At 45.5% G+C, this 16,301-nt stretch overlaps 1 protein-coding gene across 1 annotated transcript in view; it reads left to right on the top strand.

The window, feature by feature from the left end:
• Nucleotides 1–3,892: 3,892 nt before the first annotated feature.
• Nucleotides 3,893–16,301, top strand: part of arhgef2b (Rho/Rac guanine nucleotide exchange factor 2b) — a 28,597-nt gene continuing 16,188 nt past the window's right edge. Inside the window, exon 1 of the mRNA XM_087848625.1 lies at nt 3,893–4,083. Within this exon, the coding sequence (XP_087704751.1) occupies nt 4,027–4,083 (57 nt within the window). The 5' untranslated portion in view covers nt 3,893–4,026. The remainder of the gene's footprint in view (nt 4,084–16,301) is intronic.

The following is a 16,301-nucleotide window of genomic DNA, read 5'->3' as shown; positions in this document are numbered from 1 at the left end:
GGATGGCTCTGAACTTTTTGAGTTTCAATGAGAGTAAAACGGAGGTGATTGTATTTAGACCTAATAATATTTCATGCAGCCCGCTCGTAAATTGTGGTTGGCTGGGGTCTTATATCAAGCAGCACGTGACAAACTTGGGAGTCATTATGGACTCAGATTTTACTTGGACAAACACATTAGTTCAGTGTTGCAAAAAAGCTTTTTCCAGCTGAGGCAAATAGCTAAGCTGAAGACAGTTTTGTCAAGACGTGACATGGAGAAGGTAATAATAATAATAATAATAATAATAATAATAATGGATTAGATTTATATAGCGCTATGCCTTTATTTCAACACGGCTTGACTGTAATGCACTGTTTTTTGGAGTCAGACAACGATCTCTTGCTCGTCTTCAGCTCATTCAAAATGTTGCTGCCCGCCTCTTAACTGGTACCCACAGCTATGAACATGTAACACCTGTCCTGTCTTCTCTTCATTGGCTTCCTGTTCATCACAGAATCTATTTCAAAGTCCTAACACTGGTTTATAAATGCCTTAATGGTCTTGCTCCCCCATACCTTTCCGAGTTACTTCAGCCTTATATTCCTTCACGGACCCTCAGATCAGCTGACCAGCTGCTGTTGGTTGTCCCAAAATCAAGGCTTAAACGTAGAGGAGAACGAGCCTTTTCAGTTATGGCCCCAAAACTTTGGAATACGCTGCCTTTAAATATTAGACAGGCATCTTCGTTTCCTGTTTTTAAAATGCTTTTGAAAACACACCTTTTTTCAATAGTGTTCAGACTGGCTTGAGTTGATATGGTTGATATGTGTTTTATTATGTTTTATGTGAGCGTCAGTGGTTGTATCTTGTGTTTTACCCTGTGTTTCTGTTCAGCACTTTGGGCAAACTTTTTGTTTTTAAATGTGCTATCTAAATAAACTGGATTTGGATTTTTGGATTTTACCTCCACATTTCACCTTTAAAAACGATTTACTTTGCCTTGTTTAGTATCATCCTTTTCAGCACAACCTCACATGTCTGAATTTACAGTCATGTTTTCATTTTGACAAACTGTATTAACAGAATTTATCTAAAATCAGACAAAAAACATAAAATTATATTTTTTACTGTAACAACCACAAACATGTTTAATGAATCATATTTCATAACTTTAAATGCAAATATAAATTTTTAATTTTAAAATCATATGCACAAGTTTTGCAAACAAAGTTATTTGCAGCCATTTACCTTTTACCCTTTTCATAACCTTTTCAGACTATTTACAGAACAATCAGGTGCTCTGCATTCAGTAAGATGCCACACATCACAGCCTGATACCTGCAGGTCTGACAGCAGAAGGTGTGTCACTCCTGTTTCTACCTGGAGACAGCAGTCGCCTCATTGTTCTGACACACAACACAAAACTATCCACAACACTACACACTAACTACACAAGACAACACATTAACTACACACTTCAAACACGCTAAACGTCACAAATCTCTCACATCTCAAAACTCTCTCTCTCTCTCTCTCTCTCTGTCACTCCTAAAACTTCCCCCTCTTCCTAAACAACCAAATGTCATGTTGCCATATCATTTTTTGATTGGTCGACATGGTGCATTTTTCCACCAAGTTGTTTGGTCATAAGCAGAGTGCTTGCTAGCGCTGTCCTTAGACAGTAAACGTGATGAAACTATTCAGGAACAAACGCTGTGTATATATTGTTTATCATGACTCTGGTTTTACGTGGCCTGTCAACACAATTTATAAACTGGTATATGTCACCTTGTTGCTTTGTCATCTTGAAGTGGTCATGTGATTGGCTTACCACGACTACTTTATTCTTCTTCAGTCAAACAGCAGCACTCATGCGATTGTTTTGCTCCCTTTGTTCCCACCCAGACAATGCAGTCATTAACTCTGGGGGAAACGAGACATGATATAGAGCTGAGGTCCAGAGCATGTCGGATTTGTGTGCAGACAACAACCTGGACTTCAATACCACCAAGACAAAAGAGCTCGTAGTCAACTTCAGAAGGAGGAAATCTGAGCTGCAGCATCAACAGGGAGTGCATGGAAAGGGTCCCCAGTTTCAAGTTCCTGGGTGTGCACATAGAAACAGACCTCCAATGGAGCTCAAATATCTCGGCGGTTTTAAAGAAGGCCCAACAGCATCTTCATTTTCTGAGAATCCTCAGAAAAATGGAGCTGAAGAAGGTGCTGCTGATCGTCATTTACCGCTGCTCCATTGAAAGTGTGCTGACAAACTGCATCTGTGTGCTGTTCTCCAGCTGCACCACAGCATTTCAGAGGGTTATTAATATGGTCCAAAAAAATCATCGGACATCCTCTTCCCTCCGTTAAGGACCTGTACAGCACTCGCTGTCTCCAGAGGACACGCAGCAATAATAATGTGCAATAAACATACTCATTCTTTTATTTATTACGTCATTCATTTGCTCATACCATTCATGCACTTAAAAAAATCCACTTTAATTTAAGTTACTGTTCCGTTTTCCGTTTTGTTGTGCTACTGTACTAGGTATGACTGTGCAATGACAATAAAGAGTTGTCTTTATTTGCTGTTTTATCGGTTTGCTAGTTGTTGAATAGTTTTGTGAGCTTTGACCTGAGATTCTGGCAAAATACATTGATATTTAAAAATCAATTCAGAATTTATTGAAACAAAATCACTTTATTCAAGCTAAAATCGTTTTGAGTCAGAAAAATCGATTATTGAAACCCACCCCTATTTATAATTTAGTCTGGTAACCACCGGTTTCACTAACTAACCAGACCCCACTAACTGTGGACTGTGGGAGGAAGCCGGAGAGAACCCACGCACAAAAAGGCCCCGCCCTCATTGTGGAGTTGAACCACTACTGGCCTTGATGTCAAAGTATCCATTTTTCCCTTTGAAAGACTAAAGGTTGAATATCAGCTGTACTTCCTCCGGCCAGTCAAGAGGGGGCGGTAGGCTTTCATGACGTCACTATCCTCAGGTTAATGTGTTTGTTAATTGCTGGCTGTCATGGTAACAGTGGGGGGCGATTGTGGCTGAAGAGTTGGGAGTTCGCCTTGTAATCGGAAGGTTGCCGGTTCGAGCGGCTCGGACAGTCTCGGTCGTTGTGTCCTTGGGCAAGACACTTCACCTCCTGGTGTTGGCCAGAGGGGCCGATGGTGCGATATGGCAGCCTCTCTTCTGTCAGTCTGCCCCAGGGCAGCTGTGGCTACAACTGTAGCTGCCTCCACCAGTGTGTGAATGTGAGAGTGAATGAATAGTGGCATGGTAAAGCGCTTTGAGGGGTCCCGAAACGCGCTATATAAATGCAATCCATTATTATTATTATTATTAGTGTGGCGGCCTGTGTCGGGAGGCAGTTGCAGACAAACGTTTGGCTCTGTGTGAAGTGATCTATCCGCTTCTGATCGATCACATGACTGTTGTGGAGCTGCTTCCGATCGGTCTGATCTGTCATCGATCGCTTTTTCTTTGTGTCCGATGGAGGTTCGTTTCTTGTCTACGCCGATGTACTCCAGTCTCCGCGCGCGGTGGGTGGGGATTGACCTCCGGGGTTCCACGTCACACCGCGATGGTTGTCCACCCTGCGCCCGCGCGGGCGGGTCTATTTTATCCGCGCAAGTCATCAGTCACGTGACGCCCTCGGCTGTCCTAGTGGCTGATGAGGGTCACGTGAGCTGTAGACACGTTGTCATAGAGACTGACTCCACCCTCACTATCGTCAACCCGCCCCGGTAGAGAAAAGAAGCGCTCCCTGACAACTGGCGGGGGGCTGGGCTCGCAGACCTGAGTGGATTGTGATTGGTCGAGCGTCCCAGCAGCGGGTTGAGCTGTGATTAGTTAGAAGTACAGAGCTTCGCTGTCAGTCAGAGAGAAGCCCCGCCCCCTCCGCTCAGACCGCGGACGCTCCGGGACGAGAACCGCACTTCTTTGATCAGAGACCGGAGCAATCAGCTGGATCAATCGGAGATCGGCAGGTGATCGACCATCGGCTGATCGGGGATCGGTTGATCAGGGGAATGTCCCGGCTGCTGGAGAGCAGGAGGCAGGACAGGATGAAGGAAATTAACCTGAAGGTGAGTTCACCGGAAAAAAGAAAGAAATGCTCTCCGGGCGCGTGCACACCGCTCCTCTCGGATGGATCGGGGCAGACGGCTGCGCGCGTCCGATCAGGAGTTATTGATGAGTGATCGTTGAGGGAGCGGCGGGAGGCGGACTCGGGCTGTTCCGCTTTGTTTCCGCTTAGACTGTTCCGTTACTGTAGAGTATCGATCACAGCGTCGATACCTGCTGATCAGACACTGATCGGCTACTGATCGGTCGTACACGCTGATCGCCGATCGATCGATGATCAGCGTGTACAGGAGGCTGTGTTTGAACACGTGAGGAAAGTTTGAGGAGAAACGGAAACGGGACTTTTTTTTTCGTTCAGACTGAAAACTGCTCAGAGCGCGCGCGCGCGCGCGTGTTCTGCGCCCGTGTTCGTTCGTGGTGCGTGTGCGTTCGGCCTGTGTGCGTGTGTTCACACTGAGTTTTGGTGTGTATTAGTTTGTGTGTCCGTTAGCTGCAGCGTGGCCGCTTTGTCCTGCAGGAGGAAACGAGAAGGGGGAGGGGAGGCTGTGTGTGTGTGTGTGTCAGACAGGAAGCAGCAGGAGGAGGAGTGACTGTGAATATTTGACCTCTGACCTCTGAGCTGTAAATAAAGACATAAACTGAGACAGGTGACACACTAATAAAGTTTAGTAGAAGATAAACCCTTTAAATACTTAAAAAAAACACACACGCCGTCTCTCACACACACACACCGTCTCTCTCTCTCTCTCTCACACACACACACACCGTCTCTCTCTCTCTCTCTCTCACACACACACACACCGTCTCTCTCTCTCTCACACACACACACACACCGTCTCTCTCTCTCTCTCACACACACACACACCGTCTCTCTCTCTCTCTCTCACACACACACACACCGTCTCTCTCTCTCTCTCACACACACACACACCGTCTCTCTCTCTCTCTCACACACACTCACACACACACCGTCTCTCTCTCTCACACACACACACTCCGTAAAACTTTATTTGAAGTCCTCGCTGTACGATGCCGCCTTCATTGATCTGCCATCAGTGAAACTGATCAGTTTTAGTTCATTGATCAACACTGATCGATACCCTCTGTCTGCACCAAGTATTGCTACAGATCGACCAATCAGCTGCTTCAGATGATAATGAGAACATGATGGGAGGTGTGAGGCCCAGAGCAAATTTCACGTTGATCAGTGAGCTGACGTTACCTGAGCACAGGTGAGGAGGCTTCACTCAGTCAGAATAACCTCACATGAACACCAGATCATGTGATTACCGCCCCGTCACATGAGCTCTCTCTAACGCTACGCAATGAGGGCAGAGCTGCACTTTGACCTATGCTCAGGCAGACGCAGATCTCACCAGAGGAGCTTCCACAGCTTCACTCTGATGTCAGAGAAGGAAGCGAATGTTTCCCTCGTGCCAGCAGGCGAGCACGTTTCCATGATGACCTGACGGTGCGCTGCTATGAATTATGGGATCGCAGAATCTCCCAAAGGGCGCCGCAGTGTCCCCTGGCATGGAGGAAGCTGTAAAACTCCTTTCAGCTCTGACTGAGGAACACTGATCTCACCAATCAGCTGTGCGTGTGACTGCGCTGCAGTGCATTGTGGGATGGAAGTAGAGCCGGTGTGTACTTTGCTGAAGAAGGAGTCCTGTTTCTATGGTTACCCACATGTTAAAAATTGACATTTTCAAACTGTGAGTGGATTTCAGCAGCCAACCACAGGAGGAAGAAGCCACAATCAATAACCTTTGACCCTGATCAGGTGACTGTGCGTGTGCAGAAACAGGTTATTAAAAACGAGTTTAATCAGAGACGCAGTTTGAACAGTTAATGAGAAATAAAGTCAACACTGCAGCTGTCACGCACACACACACACACACACATACACACTGTCTCTCTCTCACACACACACACACACACTCTCTCTCTCTCTCGCACTGCATGCTGGGAGTTTGATGGTGGTGAGTTTGGTGTGTCTGAGTGAGAGTGTGAGGTGTGACCCTTATTAGCTGAGGTGATCAAGCAGAAGACACTAGATATAGTCTTTCTCCAGGAAACACACACTGACAGTACAAATGAAATAGACTGGGGTCTGTGGTGGGTAGGGCAGCAGTTTCGTAGCCATGGGACAAATTTTAGCGCAGGAGTTGCTATTTTATTTTCTCCTTCTCTTAATGCAAATATTACTTTCAGCATGGAGATGGTAAAGGGGAGAGTCCTCATGGTGAAAGCTGAAATAGGTTTTATTTTTACTTTCGTTGTTGTCTTACCAACCTTAGGGTCTGAGTGTGAGATTTTGTTTAAAACATTACAAGAAAAATTAAGCGGTGCTGCTCAAGGGGACTGTGTTGGGTGGGGACTGTAATTGTTGTCTTGACTTGGATAGGACAGGGGCGGAGCCGCATCTTCATCTTCTGCTTTATCAGATGTCCTACGGAAAATTAACTTGGTTGATGCATGGAGGATGAAGCATCCTTCACCAGGCAGTATACCTGGGTAAAAGTCAATGATGGCAGAGTTAGTGCAGCCAGATTACACGGGTTTTATTTGTCTGTTTCACTTACTGCTGGAATTGTTAACTGTCAGTGTTTTCATGTTGTTTTTTCAGATCATCACTAATTTCTTTTTTCTTTTTTTTTTGCCTGTCCCGTTTGGATCTTTAGCATCAGAATTGTTGTCTGAAGGCCAAGAAAGATGCCAAGCGGCTTTACTTTACCAAGTGGATCATCATGGTCTCACCATATTGGTCCATTTGATTGACCTTTATTATAATTATGTATTTATTTGATTTGATTTTTGGTTGTTACAGATGGGACAGACCTGACTGGGGGATAGGACAGGGAGAAAGAATGAAAGAAAGAGAGGGAGAGAAAGAAAAATAGAGGGGAGAAGAGACGGTGAGAAAGGGGGGAAGAATAAAAAAAGAAAAACAAACAAAACACCTGGATCACCTGTATGGGGATAAAAAACAGAAGAGAAAACAAACAAAAAAGAGCAACATAACAAATACAACACCATCAAAATAAACTAGCTAACAGTAGATAACAGTAGATGCTAAATATTACATGTTATTGTGCAGTACGTAAGATCAGCAGCGCACAATGTGCTTTGAGGTAGAAGCCAAGAAAGGTGTAGTTTGTGTCTGTGAACACCCGTGTGTACACCTGTGTGGATCAGCACGTTTGTATTCCAAAGGTTTCTCCGTGTAACGACCTGCTAGGGAGTGTGGGGAGTCATAGCCCCGTCCCCCAGGGCATGAAGCAGGTATGGAAGAGATCCAGGCCCCAGACATCCAGATGCCCCAGAATACGAGGACCCGAGGAGGACCACCAGGGGGGAACCGTGCCACCCTCCTGGGAAGAGCTCAGGAGAGCCTCAAACGAGAGGTCGCCCAGCAGCCACGGAGCAGAGGCCAGAGAGGGTTGCAGTGGCGTGCCCGCGGGCTCTGCCGGCAGCCAGCTGTGCCAGAGAGGACCGGGCCTCAGGCGGCACCCCAGATATACAAGTCTAGAGATCTGAACCAATCTTGTGATGGTTTGTTCGGGATCATTGAGAATAAATAATTTATTTTTGGTAAGACCATCATTTTTATAGCGGTGACCCTTCCCATGAGTGATATGGGTAGACATTTCCATCTAGCCAGATCGCCTTCTACTGTCTTTAAAAGTGGGATATGGTTTCATTTAGTTAGATCTGCAAGCTTGAGAGAAACATTAATACTTAAATATTTAATATTTCCAGATTGCAGTCGGGCAGATAAAGAATTATGGAAGGAGCAATTAATCGGAAGAACTGTAGATTTTGAGTTTATCAATGCAATCACCCCAGAGATATTGGTTTGTGAGTTTTGGCAAAAAAGTAACACATCATCCGCATAAAGGCTGATTTTATGTTCTAGTTTTGTTATATTTTTAACCAGCTTACGAAAGAGTTTCTGAAACCAAATTTGTGTAAAGTTGCAAATAAAAATTTCCAGTTAAATGGCCAGTTAACTCTGTCAAATGCCTTTTCTGCATCAAGAGACAATATTATGGTTTCAATATTTTTACTACACGAGTAGTCTATTAAATTAAGTAGTCTACGTATATTTGTTGAGGAGTGCCGACCTTTTATGAAACCAGTTTGGTCAGGATGAATTAAGAGGGGGTTATTTTCTCTAATCTCTTTGAGAGAGCTTTGCAGATTATTTTAAGGTCTACATTTATATGGGATATTGGACGATAGCTTGAAGGAATCCAGTGCCACTGCTTGGGTATCTAATAATTTTGGGAGAGTTACATTGTCGAGAAATTGATCAATTTAGTTTTTAGATGGGTTCATTTGCGGTGTATATAAAGATTCATATGTCTATTGATTGACTCCAGGATGTCCACAATGTCTTTGCCGGCAGGTGATGTTGTGCCGGGGGAGTCTGCCGGGCGACATCTTTTAGATGACGGCGTCTCAACTTTGGCGCACTCTGGGCCTTCTTCATTACTAGGTCATGGAAGCACCGGTCGATGAAATCTTGGAGAGCGTCTAAACTCTCCTCGTTGTCCTCCAGGGTGTTGGAGATAGTTGGACAAATGTGGTTAGTTAAATGACAAGTGATCAGTGTATTTGGAATACTTGAAGTTTTAAAGCGTTTTTTAAATTCTATGCTACCCTTTGCTTTTTCCCGCCAAATCTCCAGCGTCTGACGTCCCCTACAGCATAATTCGCTTACCCGTCTCCCTTCTGTCACTTAGTTTTAATGGAGCTGTTTCTATCTACCACCAGTAAATCCAAACCTTTTTGGCGGTTCAATGTAAAATTATTGCATGGTCAGATTTTCTGTGAAAATTTTAGGTTTTTTGGGATTAATGGAGATCAAGGAAAGATGATTTTAATTCCTTCATTCAATGGTGGGAGGTAGGAAATTTGTGTGTTTTGTCAGCAAAATGGTTTTAATTTGATAGCCAATGTCATGACAACTGTGCAGGAGCTAGAAAAAGAGATAACACATATGGAGAATGTCTCATCAGGCTCCAGGACATGGACGCTCCAACCACATTTTCCTTTAATTTGGGGAAATCTGTGGTTCACAGAAAGCTATGGGTGCACTTGGTGGTGCCACAGGCATTAAGTCCTCCAGAGTCCTGGGGAGAATTATGGAGGAAATTTGGCAATCTCTGTCGCCATCACTGAGACACTTTGCTGGAGACCGTGTCCTAGCTGATCAATGGGCTGATGACAGCAAATATGTTTTCCCTTCATTGATGGTCAGTCCTTCCTTTGAGGAGCAGCCTGAGGGGAGTGGCGTGTTTCTCTCCCTGGGAACACCAGTGCTAGATGTTTTCAGCTCTTGTGGGAAGAAGCAGCTATATTTATGCTGTGTTAAGGTGCTGAATTTCCACTCTCTGGTTGGAATCAGGGAGTCAAAATGGAGTTTTTTGCTTCAGATTCTACCCCTAAAGGCAGGTGGAGGGTCCTGTATAAGCCTCCTGTTGAAAAGCGGATAGCTGACCTCCAGTGGAGGTGAAGAAAAGACGGACCTTGGTTCTGATTAATTTTTTGTTTGGTGCAGCCAAGTTGGCAATATGGAAGAACCAGATGTTAGGAGGTCAGGGTTGGACTGATTTAGTGCAGTTTAAAGGGCCTGTTGGCATCCTGTCTGAGAGCAGAGCATGTTTTTACTCTCTGACTAATCGTCTGGACTCCTGTGTTACTGATTATGTGGTAGCATGTTTGTGTTACTTTTTTGTGTTGTTTGTTTTTTCTTTTTAATGTGGTGTAAATAAAGGTGTGTGAAAAGTCTCTCTCTCACACACACTGTCTCTCTCTCTCACACACACACACACTGTCTCTCTCTCTCTCTCTCTCTCTCTCACACACACACACAATGTCTCTCTCTCTCTCACACACACACAATGTCTCTCTCTCACACACACACACAATGCAGAGCAGTTTGTGCTCCACACAGTGGTTTTAAAACGTATTCCCCCAGCAAAGAATCTACTGTAATAAAATAATCAGTGAAAACCCTTCTAGCTAATTTTAAACCAAAACTTTGGTAACCTGCTGCTTTTTATTCTGTCAGCTGCAAACTCGTTGAAGGGTTTCAGAGTAAAGACGTTAGTGTAGTAGTTCTCTTGTAGGATCAATTAATGTGCTTAGAACAACACTGCTGTAAAAGTGTTTGTCAAGAAATAAAGTTGCATAAAAAAAATCTTTATTTGGTATTTATTACTGATGCTCATCAGGGAAACACAGACCTAAGGAGCTTGGAAAGAAAAGCGTCTGGACTTCTTTAAGTTGCTTGAAGACGTTTCACCTTCATCTGAGAAGCTTCTTCAGTTCTAAGGTCAAATGGTGGAGAGTCCCAGATTTAAACCCGGTGGGAGTTTCCCCCCACAGAGGGACAAAGGACTCCCCGATGATCCTCTAATCACATGAGCCGAGGTGTGAAAGCGGGTGTGGGTCCCAATCAGCCAGGTTTTCAGGTGAGCTCATTGTGAAACCTGGCCCCACCCTATCATGTGATTTCCTGAGGTCAGATGGCCCAGGATGTGAATGTGTAAATCTGGGACTCTCCACCATTTGACCTTAGAACTGAAGAAGCTTCTCGGATGAAGGTGAAACGTCTTCAAGCAACTCAAAGAAGTCCAGACGCTCTAAGGAGCTTTCTGGATGACTGAGAACCTTCACAAACACAGACCGTTCACACGTCGAAGTCTGAGGGATCTTCCAGCAGTTGTGATCCTATTTTCTGGAGATGTGATTGGTCAGTAGGTGGATATTTCATATCTGACGATGTCTAGTTACCATGTCGATTTACCCCAGAAAGAAGTGATTGACCTTGGTGTCCAGAAAACCCAGGGTTAACCCTGAACTTATCTTAGCTTACAGTTTTTCTTGAGTGCTAAGACACATTCCTGGAAAGCTGCTCTCCTTTTCCCCAAACTGTGAACACAAAACCCAATTTTCAAGCTACAGTCACAAAACCTCTGACTCTTCTTGCAAAAGCGTTCACCCCAAAACAATTCAAACTGTGCTCAAAACTGAACTATGCCATCAAATCATGCCTCAGGTCAATCTAAATTAAATACTCTACTGAGTAGTCACTGAACACTACAGAGGAAAAAGGAAAACCTCAGGACATGAAGCGGTAAGTGAGGCCAGCACAGACTGCGTTTCACCAGCGTGTTATCAGCTCTGCGGCTGGTACGCGGTGAGGTCACATGGGTCAGACTCCAGTGAAGCATTACCTGTTTGTCTTCTGTCCTCACTGAGTCTGCTGTCTCTCCCGTCTCTCCTCTCTAACCTCAGCTTACTTGCTCGCCGTCACATGACAGCCCCCCCCCCACTCCACAGCACAGAGCTCGCTTTCTTCGTCTTCATCACTGAGCTCTTTATTTATTGATCAGCTGATCAGTGACTGTCACCAGTTTCTCTGTAACTATGATGCTTTTCTTGTCAATGCTGAGACGGTTTTCACATCACAGCTGCTGCAGTTTGTTTACCTTAAAACTTTAACTTTACAGACAGTTTAAAACAGGAGCTCTGTCATTGGCTGGCTGCTAGTCACGTGATTTCTTTTCTTTAATTTATATCTGACCAGAAGAAGTTCAGAGTCAGAAACAGGAAGTAGTTATTATTTTCAGGCATGAGCTCAAATAGCAACACTGATCACATGCAGAGAAAACTCAAGCAGGAAGAACTAACCCTGTTTCTATAATCATCACCATCATTAGTTAAATCTGTGATTATTTCCACTGACAGTGTTGCTGTTTGTGACGGACACGAAGTGGGGCAGTGGAAGGACGGATATCTCGATGCTGTGCAAACGTCTCGTTCTTTATGCTTTGCTCATAAGCAGCCAGACTCGAGCAGTAGTTATTTTGGACACTGGCTGCTTTTCCAGTCTGGTCCATGTACCTGACCACTGTGTTTGTTTAGCCTCGTAGCTCTGACCTTTGAATCATTCAAACATAAAAAGGATAATAAATCAACGATGAACCAATGTTGTATCCACACATAAGACACCTCAGTGTCTTTAGGCTCTTTCTTACCAGTGTCCTGCTCACATTTCTTTACTGAACCTATGAAAAATGTTAAAGATAACAGAGTTGGAAATAATTTTTTTTAGTATTTTTGCACCAAAACAGTGAATTCCAAAGAGCTGGTATCTGAAAACTCAGCATATTTCAGCAGTGTGACCTTAGTAGCTGAACAGTATCACGTCCGTAACAGGAGTAAAAAAAAAACAATAAAGACACGAGACAGGACCTGGGAGAGGATCCAGACCTCCAGCTGATCGTCTGCTGCTCACTGAAGCCTCATCAGAAATGTGAAGGATGGCTGTCAGCTGATATTATTAAAGAAGGGGAACAGGAGATCAGAGGAACAGATCCAATGAAGAGAGAGTCAGTGTGAACGAGGAGCTCCATCAGAGAGAGTCTGCAGCCATCTGTGAGGCGCGGTGGAGCCTCTGTCATGGTTTCAGCAGCAGGTCAGTCTGTGGTGTTGGACTTCTTTGATGATTGTCATCAGCATGACAATAATCCCAAACACACTATCAGTCACGGACGGTCCTCCCCAGACCCCTGAAGCAGTGTGGGCTCATCCTGACAGGGAACAGAACAACAGGCAGAAACATCCGCAGCAGCAGCTGGAGAACTGCTGCTGAGGATGTTTCTGCCTGTTGTTCCTCACAGAGGGATTAAGGAGCTCACACATAATATACAAACTTATCCTACGTTGGTAAAATTGGTATGGATCGGATCTGGCCCACACGATGAGCTTACACATGGCCCACATGCCGCAAAGAATGACGGCCCACGCGTGGCCCAGATCTGGTTTGCCAGGGGTGGCCCACACATGGGCCAGCACAAGGCCAGTTGCAAACACACAGTTTCAGCTGTGATGTCAGCCTGATGTGTACCTTAATCAAGCCATGTAATAACAACGTGCATAATAGTGCGAAAGTAACAGGACAAAACTCTGTTCAGACAGTGAATCGACTGATCTTATATAACACTTTTCACTATTCCGGATTACTGAAAGTGCTCTATACAGCATGCCACATTCACCCACTTTCTCTAAACTGAGTGCTTCCTAACTACATTCATACACATTCACACTCTTGACATGCAGACTGGAGGAGCCAGGGATCGAACCACTAACCTTCCAATCAGCAGGCTGCTCTACCTCCTGAGCTACAGCCACTCAGTGGTAAACATGAGTAAACCCTCACTATGTTTTGGATAAAGAGTACAGTTTGACACAAACCTGTCAAACCTGTATTTGAAACGTTGGCTACCATAGCAGTATAGTATTGCAACATGGCATTTGGGTCTTCTAACTAAAATAGGAACATAAACAGTGCCATCATTGCCAGACCTGGCCCACATCTGGCTAACATACACTCTGCCATGACACTGGTCAGTCAGAAGTGCCAGCTTGATGCTGGATCCAAGGAAGACCTGCTTTCTATGAGCCTGGGCCACATAAACCAAACCACAATCAAGCCAGATATGGCATGACATAACATAGACAGTGCCATCTACGGCAGCTCTGGCCCACATCTGGATGACTTCATTGCCAGGAGTCAGTCAGCAGTGCCGGCTTGATACCAGATCCGGGCCAGACCTGCTTGCTATGTGGGATATAAACAGTTAGAAATACACTGGACACGTGCGTTTGTATGTTTCATCCCAAAATCAAATCACTTTTATTGTCACATCACATGTGCAGGTACACTGGTACAGTACATGTGAGTGAAATTGTTGTGTGCGAGCTTCACAAGCAACAGAGGTGTGCAAAAATACAATAACGTAAAACAAACAAAATATAAGGATGACTAAATCTGAGACTAATAAATATATGTACAATATATAATAGTATATGCATTACTGGATGTGTATACTAAATATGTTTTTCTACGTGTGTGTGTGTGTGCATATTTTACAAATTAAATAGAGTAAACAATAAAATTAAATATATTAAATATACAGAGGTTGGCAGTTGGACATGTGCAAAACAAGTGGCATTTATATACAGTATGGAGTGCATAATGTTGAAGTTCCAGTAGTGGAGGTGAGGTGTCTATGACGTGTTCAGCAGTCTGATGGCCTGGTGGAAAAAGCTTCTCTCAGTCTGCTGGTTCAGGATCGGATGCTGCAGAACCTCCTTCCTGATGGAAGTAGTCTGAACAGTTTATGGCTGGGGTGACTGGAGTCCTTGATGATCCGCTTTCCTCAGGCACCGCTTCCTGTAGATGTCCTGGAGGGAAGCTCACCTCCAATTATCCGTTCAGAGCACCGCACTACTCTCTGGAGAGCTTTGCGGTTGTAAGCGGTGCTGTTGCCGTACCAGGTGGTGATGCATCCAGTGAGGATGCTCTCAATGGCACAGCGATAGAAGGTCCTGAGGATGCGGGGGCTCATGCCGAATCTTTTCAGTCTCCTGAGAAAGAAGAGGCGCTGCTGCACCTTCTTCACTGTTTTGTTTATGTGTCCTGACCACGTAAGATCCTCAGCCAGATGTACACCAAGGAAGCAGAAGCTGCTCACTCTCTCCACAGCAGCGCCGTTGATGGTGATGGGGGCGTGTACTTCTCTGCACCTCCAGAAGTCCACTATCAACTCCTTTGTCTTTGCGACGTTGAGGGTGAGATGGTTGTCTTGACACCAGTGGGTCAGGGCGCTGACCTCCTCCCTGTAGGCCGTCTCATCACCGTTGGTGATAACACCACTGTAGTGTCGTCCGCAAACTTCACAATGATGTTGGAGTTGTTAGTGGCCGTGCAGTCGTAGGTGTAGAGTGAGTACAGGAGAGGGCTCAGTACACACCCCTGTGGAGCACCAGTGTTCAGTGTGATGGGGGATGAGGTGATGCTGCCCAGTCTGACCACTTGGCGTCTGTCAGACAGGAAGTTAAGGATCCAGCTGCAGAGGGAGCTGCTCAGTCCTAGATCCTGCAGTTTCCTGTCCAGCTTCGAGGGAACGATGGTGTTGAATGCTGAGCTGTAGTCTACAAACAGCATCCTCACATACGTGTCTCTCTTCTCCAGGTGTGACAGGGCAGTGTGCAGTGTCAGGGTTATGGCATCATCGGTGGACCTGTTGTGGTGGTATGCGAACTGTAGAGGGTCCAGTGAGTCGGGTAGTGCAGAGCAGATGAAGTCCTTGACCAGCTTCTCGAAGCATTTGCTCATGATGGGGGTCAGGGCTACAGGACTCCGATTGGTCCGTCCAACGGTGCACCGCCCTCATGGTTGGAGCTTCCTGTTTCAGCTTCTGCCTGTAGACGGGCAGGAGCAGGATGGAGCGGTGATCTGATTGGCCAAATGGGGCGTGGGGGAGGGCTTTGTACGCATCCTGGGAAAGAGGTGTAGCAGTGGTCGAGTAGCCGGTCTCCACGAGTGTTGAAATGGATGTGTTGGTGGAGTTTTGATGAAACTTTCTTCAGGTTTCCCTTATTAAAGTCCCCGGTCGTGATAAACGCTGCCTCTGGGTGTGCGGTTTCCTCACTGCTGATCGTGCTGTACAGTTCCCTGAGTGCTCGGTCAGTGTCGGCCTGTGGGGGAATGTAAACAGCCGTAATAATCACTGCTGTGAATTCCCTCGGTAGCCAGAATGGCCGGCACTTAATCATCAGGTACTCCAGGTCATGGTGAGCAGAAGGATTTGACCGGGTGCAGGTTCGCATAATCACACCAGCTGTTGTTGATCATGAAACACACCCCACTGCTTTTCCCAGTAAGCTCCTGTGTCCGCGCGGTGCACGGAGAACCACGGTAGTTGTATGGTGGAGTCCGGTACCTTGTCCGATAGCCAGCTTTCTGTGAGGCAGATCACGCAGCAGTCCCGCATCTCTCGCTGGAATGAGATCCGTGCCCGAAGCTCGCACAGCTTGTTCTCCAGAGACTGCACATTAGCCAGTAATAAACTGGGTAACGGTGGTCTGTTAGTGCGCCGTCTCAGTCGAACCAGAACGCCAGATCTTCTCCCTCTGCGTCGGCGTTTGCGGCCTCCAGGGGCCCAGAACAAAGGCGTCTCAGGTGAGATGAATGGGGGGTCTGCAAACGGAGGGTCCGTGTTGCAAAACTTGAACTCCGGAAAGTGATGAGAAAGTCTTTTATGTCCAGTAAGGTTTGTCGGTCGTACACAAGGCGTCGTGCTACTCGTGAATAAATAAAGGAAAAGTAAAATTAAACACAAAAAACAGCTGCTGCTTG

Source organism: Neolamprologus brichardi, chromosome 11, assembly GCF_056152115.1.
Source record: "Neolamprologus brichardi isolate AB-2024 chromosome 11, ASM5615211v1, whole genome shotgun sequence".
Lineage (NCBI taxonomy): Eukaryota > Metazoa > Chordata > Actinopteri > Cichliformes > Cichlidae > Neolamprologus > Neolamprologus brichardi.
Note: the sequence above shows the minus strand (reverse complement) of the source record. Positions and strands in the feature narration are given on the sequence as shown.